This window comes from Hemiscyllium ocellatum, chromosome 38 (assembly GCF_020745735.1).
Source record: "Hemiscyllium ocellatum isolate sHemOce1 chromosome 38, sHemOce1.pat.X.cur, whole genome shotgun sequence".
Taxonomy (NCBI): Eukaryota; Metazoa; Chordata; class Chondrichthyes; order Orectolobiformes; family Hemiscylliidae; genus Hemiscyllium; species Hemiscyllium ocellatum.
Genome location: NC_083438.1, coordinates 31,862,475 through 31,872,680, shown reverse-complemented (window position 1 = coordinate 31,872,680; position 10,206 = coordinate 31,862,475). Strand labels below are relative to the sequence as shown.

The window sequence follows — 10,206 nt, the reverse complement described above, 5'->3', positions numbered from 1 at the left end:
CTTCGGCAGGCCAATGAGATCATGGCTGATCTGGTCCTCCATTCCACTTGCTACCTTTCCCCCATCCCCCCAGATTCCCCCATACTGATTAAAAATCTCCCTCAAATATCCTCAATGACCCAGCCTTGACAGCTCTCTGGTAAAGAGTTCCACACGCTTGCTCCCCTCTGAGTGAAGGGATTCTTTCCCAATCTTTTTTCTGAGGTAGTGCCTGTGTGGTTCTGGACTTTCCCGCAAGGAGAAACATCCTCCCCACATCTCCCCTGGTTAGTCCCCTCGGAGTTCCGTCTTTTCTATAAGGCCACCTCTCGTTCTCTTAAACCCCGAGAGCGCTTGTCAAAGAGGGCCATCATGAAGGAAAAGACAGGAGGAAAGACGGGAGGGCGAGAGAATGAGAAAGAGAGAGAGAAAAGAGAGGGGGCAAGAGAACGAGAGAGAGAGAGAGGGATGGGGGTTGAGGGAGAGAGCAGGTTTGAGGGAGAGTGAGTCAAAATGAGGGGGTAGGAAATGGGAGAGAGAGAGAGAGAGATAGGGGGGTTAAGGGAGAGAGAGAGTGGGATTGAGGGAGAGAGTGAGTCAAAATGAGGGGGTAGAAAATAGGGGAGAGAGAGAGAGAGAGTTGGGGGGTTGAGGGAGAGAGAGTGGAATTGAGGGAGAGAGTGAGTCAAAATGAGGGGGTAGGAAATGGGAGAGAGAGAGAGAGTTGGGGGGTTGAGGGAGAGAGAGAGTCAAAATAAGGGGGTAGGAAATGGGGGGGAGAGAGATAGAGATGGGGGGTTGAGGGAGAGAGAGTGGGATTGAGGGAGAGAGCGAGACAAAATGAGGGGGCAGAAAGTGGGAGAAAGAGAGAGGTGTAGGGAGGGGGAGAGAGAAAGAGAGAGACCGAGAGGTGGATGGGGAGATAGAGAGAGAGAGAGAGAGGATGGAGAGGTTTGAAGAGGTGGATCTTGAGGTCAGGCCCACTGGAGGGGTGATGCGGAGTGAGCAGTGGGTTGTTGCTTCCCTACAGTTTGGAGCACTAGGTCTGGTGGAAGGAGTCTGCCCTGAGAGCTTCATTGCGTTTGCGAAGGAAGCTGAGCAGGATCTGGAAGGGTTTGAAGGAGCTGAGCTCCCGAGACAGACTGCTCAGGCAGGACCTACAGGTCTGCTTGACGGCGGTGGAGGAGAAGTAGAAGATGATGGGGTCCAGGCTGGTGTTGAAGGTGCTGAGCAGCAGGGCGTCAGTCCTCCAGGGTGGGCTGCTCTGCTGGATGAAGCCCACAAAGTGGGAGATGTTGTAGGGGGCGAAGCAGATCAGGAAGACCAGCAAGGTGGCCAGCACCAGGCCGACGGCACGCTGCTTCTTCCCGTAGCTGATGTGGGGGGAGGAGAGCAGGATCCGGATGAAGCTGCTGTAACAGAAGGTGGTGATCAGGAAGGGTAGGCAGAACAGCACGATGCCCAGCTCCAGCCGGAGTGGCAGTAGGACGACCAGCTGGCTGTGGGTGAAGTTACTGTAACACACAGTCTGGTTCCTGCTGGAGTTGGTGACCTTCTGGTATTCCACGATGTACACGATGCTGCAATGGGAGAAGGCACAGACCCAGAGCAGGACGCTGACCAACAGGGCGTAGGTGGGCTTGCGGTACAGGTTGTACTGGATGGGGAAGGCAACCCCCAGGTAGCGCTCCACGCTGACGGCTGTCAGGAACAGGATACTGCCGTAGACAGCGCTGAAGTAGAACAGGCTGCTGAGCGGGCACAGGAAGGTGGGCAGAGTCCACATGCTGCCCCTCGCTGACTCCAGGATCTTGAAAGGCAGGAAGAGGAGGAAGGCCAGGTCGGAGATGGTCAGGTTGATGAGGAAGATGACATCGGGAGCAGCTTTGCGCTTGGCCCTGCCCAGGAAGGCATACAGGGCCAGCAGGTTAAAGGGCAGCCCAGTCACAATGGCCACCACATAGACCGTGATGTGCAACTTGTCAGACAACAACAACTCCGCCATAATTCCTCATGACAACTGCAGGGGCAAAGAGAGAGAGAGCAGTAAGGTGACAAGGTGAGGGGCAGAGTGGCGACACAGAATCCACAGACAAATATTTCCACACCCACTGTAACCCAATGTTGGACACTAACCTATCTACACCAGTACTGTACCCCAGTGTTATACAGAGACAGACCTGTCCCCACCAGTACTGTACCCCAGTGTTACACAGTGACAGACATGTCCCCACCAGTACTGCACCCCAGTGTTACACAGTGACAGACCTGTCTCCCACCAGTACTGTACCCCAGTGTTATACAGTGACAGACCTGTCCCCATCAGTACTGAACCCCAGTGTTATACAGTGACAGACCTGTCCCCACCAGTACTGTGCCCCAGTGTTACACAGTGACAGACGTGTCCCCACCAGTACTGTACCCCAGTGTTACACAGTGACAGACCTGTCCCCACCAGTACTGTACCCCAGTGTTACACAGTGACAGACCTGCGACCATGGTACTGTTCCCTCGTGTCATACAGTGACAAACATGTCCCCACCAGTGCAGTACCCTAGTCATAAGCAGTGACAGGCCTGTCCCCACCAGTAGTGTACCTCATTGTTACACAGTGACAGACCTGTCCCCATCAATACTGTACCCCAGTGTTGCACAATGTCAGACCGGTCTCCACCAGTACAGAGCACCAGTGTTATACAGTGACAGACCTATCCCACCAGTACAGTACCCCAGTGTAACACTGTGACAGTCCTGTCCCCACCAGTACTGTAACCCACTGTCACACAGTGACAGACCTGTCCCCACCAGTACTGTACCCCAGTGTTATACAGTGACAGACCTTTCCCCACCGGTACTGTACCCCAGTGTTATACAGTGACAGACATGTCCCCACCAGTACTGTACCTCAGTGTTATACAGTGACAGACCTGTCCCCACCAGTACTGTACCCCAGTGTTATACAATAACAGACCTGTCCCCATGAGTACCTTACCCTAGTGTTATACAGTGACAGTCCAGTCCCCACCAGTATAGTACCCCAGTGTTATACAATGACAGACCTGTCCTCACCGGTATTGTACCCCAGTGTTACGTCGTAACAGACCTGTCCCCACCAGTACTGTACCCCAGTGTTATACAGTAACAGACCTGTCCCCACCGGTACTGCACCCCAGTGTTATACAGTGACAGACCTGTCCCCACCAGTACTGTACCCCAGTGTTATACAGTGACAGACCTGTCCCCATCAGTACTGTACCCTAATATTAAACAATGACAGACCTGTCCCCACTAGTACTGTACCCCAGTATTATAGTGTGACTGATCTGTACACACCAGTACTGTACCCCAGTGTTATACAGTGACAGACCTGTCCCCACCAGTACTGTACCCCAGTGCTATACAGTGACAGACCTGCTCCACCAGTATTGTACCCCAGTGTTATACAGTGACAGACCTCTCCCCATCAGTACTGTACCCCAGTATTATAGTGTGACTGATCTGTACACACCAGCAATGTACTGCAGTGTTACACAGTGACAGACTGGTATACAGCGTTCTGAATCTCAGTGTTATTCAGTGACAGACCTGGCCCCACCAGTACTGTACCCGAGTGTTATACAGTGACAGACCTGTCTCCCACCAGTACTGTACCCCAGTGTTATACAGTGACAGACCTGTCCCCATCAGTACTGAACCCCAGTGTTATACAGTGACAGACCTGTCCCCACCAGTACTGTGCCCCAGTGTTACACAGTGACAGACGTGTCCCCACCAGTACTGTACCCCAGTGTTACACAGTGACAGACCTGTCCCCACCAGTACTGTACCCCAGTGTTACACAGTGACAGACCTGCGACCATGGTACTGTTCCCTCGTGTCATACAGTGACAAACATGTCCCCACCAGTGCAGTACCCTAGTCATAAGCAGTGACAGGCCTGTCCCCACCAGTAGTGTACCTCATTGTTACACAGTGACAGACCTGTCCCCATCAATACTGTACCCCAGTGTTGCACAATGTCAGACCGGTCTCCACCAGTACAGAGCACCAGTGTTATACAGTGACAGACCTATCCCACCAGTACAGTACCCCAGTGTAACACTGTGACAGTCCTGTCCCCACCAGTACTGTAACCCACTGTCACACAGTGACAGACCTGTCCCCACCAGTACTGTACCCCAGTGTTATACAGTGACAGACCTTTCCCCACCGGTACTGCACTGCAGTGTTATACAGTGACAGACATGTCCCCACCAGTACTGTACCTCAGTGTTATACAGTGACAGACCTGTCCCCATCAGTACTGTACCCTAATATTAAACAATGACAGACCTGTCCCCACTAGTACTGTACCCCAGTATTATAGTGTGACTGATCTGTACACACCAGTACTGTACCCCAGTGTTATACAGTAACAGACCTGTCCCCACCAGTACTGTACCCCAGTGCTATACAGTGACAGACCTGCTCCACCAGTACTGTACCTCAGTGTTATACAGTGACAGACCTGTCCCCACCAGTACTGTACCCCAGTGTTGCACAATGTCAGACCGGTCTCCACCAGTACAGAGCACCAGTGTTATACAGTGACAGACCTATCCCACCAGTACAGTACCCCAGTGTAACACTGTGACAGTCCTGTCCCCACCAGTACTGTAACCCACTGTCACACAGTGACAGACCTGTCCCCACCAGTACTGTACCCCAGTGTTATACAGTGACAGACCTTTCCCCACCGGTACTGCACTGCAGTGTTATACAGTGACAGACATGTCCCCACCAGTACTGTACCTCAGTGTTATACAGTGACAGACCTGTCCCCATCAGTACTGTACCCTAATATTAAACAATGACAGACCTGTCCCCACTAGTACTGTACCCCAGTATTATAGTGTGACTGATCTGTACACACCAGTACTGTACCCCAGTGTTATACAGTAACAGACCTGTCCCCACCAGTACTGTACCCCAGTGCTATACAGTGACAGACCTGCTCCACCAGTACTGTACCTCAGTGTTATACAGTGACAGACCTGTCCCCACCAGTACTGTACCCCAGTGTTATACAATAACAGACCTGTCCCCATGAGTACTGTACCCCAGTGTTATACAGTGACAGTCCAGTCCCCACCAGTATAGTACCCCAGTGTTATACAATGACAGACCTGTCCTCACCAGTATTGTACCCCAGTGTTACGTCGTAACAGACCTGTCCCCACCAGTACTGTACCCCAGTGTTATACAGTAACAGACCTGTCCCCACCGGTACTGCACCCCAGTGTTCTGAATCTCAGTGTTATTCAGTGACAGACCTGGCCCCACCAGTACTGTACCCGAGTGTTATACAGTGACAGACCTGTCCCCACCATATTGTACCCCAGTGTTATACAGTAACAGACCTGTTCCCAATAGTACTGTACCCCAGTGATACACAGTGACAGACCTGTCCCCACCAGTACTGTACCCCAGTGTTATACAGTGACAGTCCTGTCCCCACCAGTACTGTACCCCAGTGTTATACAGTGACAGATCTGTCCACACCAGCACTGCACCCCAGCGTTATACAATGACAGACCTGTCCCCACCAGTATTGTACTCCTGTGTTACGTCGTAACAGACCTGTCCCCACCAGTACTGTACCCCAGTGTTATACAGTAACAGACATGTCCCCACCGGTACTGCACCCCAGTGTTATACAGTGACAGACCTGTCCCCACATGTACTGTACGCCAGTGTTACACACTGACAGATCTGTCCCTACCAGTGCTGTACCCCAGTGTTACACAGTGACAGACCTGTCCCCACCAGTTCTGTACTCCAGTGTTACACAGTGACAGACCTGTTCCCACCAGCACTGTACCCCAGTGTTATACAGTGACAGACCTGTCCCCACCAGTTCTGTACTCCAGTGTTACACAGTGACAGACCTGTCCCCACCAGTTATGTACCCCAGTGTTACACAGGGACAGACCTGTTCCCACCAGCACTGTACTCCAGTGTTACACAGTGACAGACCTGTCCCCACCAGTACTGTACCCCAGTGTTATACAGTGACAGACCTGTCCCCACCAGTACTGTGCCCAGTGTTACACATTGACAGACCTGTCCCCACCAGTACTGTACCCCAGTGTAACACTGTGACAGTCCTGTCCCCACCAGTACTGTAACCCACTGATACACAGTGACAGACCTGTCCCCACCAGTACTGTGCCCAGTGTTATACAGAGACAGACCTCTCCCCATCGGCACTGCACTGCAGTGTTATACAGTGACAGACATGACCCCACCAGTACTGTACCTCAGTGTTATACAGTGACAGACCTGTCCCCACCAGTACTGCACCCCAGTGTTATACAGTGACAGACCTCTCCCCACCAGTACTGTACCCCAGTATTATACAATAACAGACCTGTCCCCATGAGTAAGCACCCCAGTGTTATACGGTGACAGTCCAGTCCACACCAGTACTGCACCCCAGCATTATACAATGACAGACCTGTCCTCACCAGTATTGTACTCCTGTGTTACGTCGTAACAGACCTGTCCCCACCAGTACTGTACCCCAGTGTTATACAGTAACAGACATGTCCCCACCGGTACTGCACCCCAGTGTTATACAGTGACAGACCTGTTCCCAACAGTACTGTACTCCAGTGTTATACAGTGACAGACCTGTCCCCACCAGTACTGTACCCCAGTGTTATACAGTGACAGACCTCTCCCCACCAGTACTGTACCCCAGTATTATAGTGTGACTGATCTGTCCCCACCTGTACTGTACCCCAGTGTTATACAGTGACAGACCTCTCCCCACCAGTACTGTACCCCAGTATTATAGTGTGACTGATCTGTACACACCAGTACTGTACCCCAGTGTTATACAGTGACAGACCTCTCCCCACCAGTACTGTACCCCAGTATTATAGTGTGACTGATCTGTACACACCAGAAATGTACCGCAGTGTTACACAGTGACAGACTGGTATACAGCGTTCTGAATCCCAGTGTTACACGGTGACAGGCCTATCCCCACCGGTAGTGTGCCCCAGTGTTATACAGTGACAGACCTGTCCCCACGAGTACTGTACCCCAGTGGTACATAGTGACAGACCTCTCCCCACCAGTACTGTACCCCAGTATTATACAATAACAGACCTGTCCCCATGAGCACTGTACCCCAGTGTTATACAGTAACAGACATGTCCCCACTAGTACAGTACCCCACCATTATACAGTAACAGAACTCTCCCCACCGGTACTGTAGCCCAGTGTTACACAGTGACAGACCTGTCCCCACCCGTAATGTATCTCAGTGTTACACAGTGATAGACCTATCCCCACCAGTACTGTACCCCAGTGTTATACTGTGACAGACCTGTCCCCACCAGTACTGTACCCCAGTGTTACACAGTGACAGACCTGTCCTCACCAGTAATGTACCGAACTGTTATACAGTGACAGACCTGTCCCCACCAGTACTGTACCCCAATGTTATACAGTGACAGACCTGTCCCCACCTGTAATGTATCTCAGTGTTACACAGTGATAGACCTGTCCCCACCAGTACTGTACCCCAGTGTTACACAGTGACAGACCTGTCCCCACCAGTACTGTACCCAAGTATTAAACTGTGACAGACCTGTCCCCACCAGTTCTGTACCCCAGTGTTATACAGTGACAGACCTGTCCCCACCAGTACTGTACCCCAGTGTTACACAGTGACAGACCTGTCCCCACCAGTTCTGTACCCCAGTGTTATAAAGTAACACTCCAGTCCCCACCAGTACTGTAACCCAGTGTTATATATTGACAGACCGGTCCCCACCAGAACTGCACTGCAGTATTATACAGTGACACACCTCTTCCCCACCAGTACTATATCCCAGTGTCATACAGTGACAGATCCTTCCTCACCAGTAATGCACTCCAGTGTTAGACAGTAATAGACCTTCCCTGACTAGTACTGTACCCCAGTGTTACACAGTAACAGACCTGTCCACACTAGTACTGTACCCCAGTTTTGCACAGTGACAGACCTGTCCCCACCAGTACAGTTCCCCAGTGTTTTACAGTGACAGACCCGTCCACACCAGTACTGTGCCCCAGTGTTACACAGTGACAGACCCGTCCACACCAGTACTGCACCCCAGTGTTAGACAGTAACAGACCTTCCCTGACTAGTACTGTACTCCAGTGTTAAACAGTGACAGAACTGTCCCCACCATTACTGCACCCCAGTGTTACACAGTAACAGACCTGTCCATACCAGTACTGTACCGCAGTGTTATACAGTGACAGACCTGTCCACACCGGTATTGTATCCAAGTGTTCAACAGGGACAGATCTGTCACCACCAGTACTGTACCCTAGTGTTACATAGTGATTGATCTGATTCCACCAGTTCTGTACCCCAGTGTTATACAGTAACAGACCTCTCCCCACCGGTACTGCACCCCAGTGTTATACAGTGACAGCTGCAAATGTGTTGCTGGTCAAAGCACAGCAGGTTAGGCAGCATGCTGCCTAACCTGCTGTGCTTTGACCAGCAACACATTTGCAGCTGTGATCTCCAGCATCTGCAGACCTCATTTTTTACTTATACAGTGACAGACCTGTTACCAACAGTACTGTACCCCACAGTACTGTACCCCAGTGTTACACAGTGACAGACCTGTCCCCACCTGTAATGTACCCCAGTGTTATACAGTGACAGACCTGTCCCCACCAATACTGTTACACAGTGACAGACCTGTCCCCACCAGTACTGTGACCCAGTGTTATACAGTGACAGACCGGTCCCCACTGGAACTGCACTGCAGTATGATACAGTGACAGACCTCTTCCCCACCAGTACTATTTCCCAGTGTTATACAGTGACAGACCCTTCCTCATCAGTAATGCACTCCAGTATTAGACAGTAACAGACATGTCCCCACTAGTACTGTACCCCAGTGTTATACAGTGACAGAACTGTCCACACCAGTACTGCACCCCTGTGTAATCCAGTGACAGACCTGTCCCCATCATTACTACACCCCAGTGTTACACAGTGACAGAACTGTCCACACCAGTAATGTACCGAACTGTTATACAGTGACAGACCGGTCCCCCCCAGTACTGTACCCCAGTGTTATACAGTAATCGACATGTCCCCACCAGTACTGTACCCCAATGTTATACAGTAATAGACATGTCCCCACCAGTAATGTATGCCAGTGTTACACACTGACAGATCTGTCCCCACCAGTACTGTACCCCAGTGTTAAACAGTAACAGACCTGTCCACACCAGTACTTTATCCCAGTGTTATCCAGGGATAGACCTATCCCCACCAGTACTGTACGCCAGTGTTATACAGTGACAGACCAGTCCTCACCAGTAATGTACCCCAGTGTCATACAGTGACAGACATATCTCCACCAGTACTGTACCCCAGTGTTACACAGTGACAGAACTGTCCACACCAGTACTGCACCTCTGTGTAATCCGGTGACAGACCTGTCCCCACCAGTACTGCACCCCAGTGTTATCCAGGGATAGTCCTGTCCCCACCAGTACTGTACAGCAGTGTTATAGAGTGACAGACCCGTCCACACTAGTACTGCACTCCAGTGTTAGACAGTAACAGACCTTCCCTGACTAGTACTGTACACCAGTGTTATACAGTGACAGAACTGTCCCCACCAGTACTGCACACCTGTGTAATCCGGTGACAGACCTGTCCCCACAATTATTGCACCCTGGTGTGACACAGTGACAGACCTGTCCACACCAGTACTGTACTGCAGTGTTATACAGTAACAGACCTGTCCCCACCAGTGTTTTACCCCAGTGTTATACAGTAACAGACGTACCCCCACTAGTACTGTACCCCAGTGTTATATCGTAACAGACATCTCTCCACCAGTACTGTACCCCAGTGTTATACAGTGACAGAAATGTCCCCACCAGTACTGTACCCCAATGTTACACAGTGACAGACCTGTCCCCACGAGTACTGTACCCCAGTATTATACAGTGACAGACCTGTCCCCACCAGTACTGTACCCCAGTTTTATACAGTGACAGTCCAGTCCCCACCAGTAATGTACCCCAGTGTTTTACAGTGACAGACCTGTCCCCACCAGTACTGTACACCAGTGTTACACAGTGACAGACCTGTCCCCACCAGTACTGTACCCCAGTTTTATACAGTGACAGTCCAGTCCCCACCAGTAATGTACCCCA

The 10,206-nt window shown here is 51.2% G+C and overlaps 1 protein-coding gene across 1 annotated transcript in view; it reads right to left on the bottom strand.

Moving 5' to 3' along the window:
* Window positions 1-1,018: 1,018 nt before the first annotated feature.
* Window positions 1,019-10,206, bottom strand: part of LOC132833916 (free fatty acid receptor 2-like) — a 31,364-nt gene continuing 22,176 nt past the window's right edge. Inside the window, exon 2 of the mRNA XM_060852577.1 lies at window positions 1,019-1,999. Coding sequence (XP_060708560.1) covers window positions 1,019-1,984 — 966 coding nt within the window. The 5' untranslated portion in view covers window positions 1,985-1,999. The remainder of the gene's footprint in view (window positions 2,000-10,206) is intronic.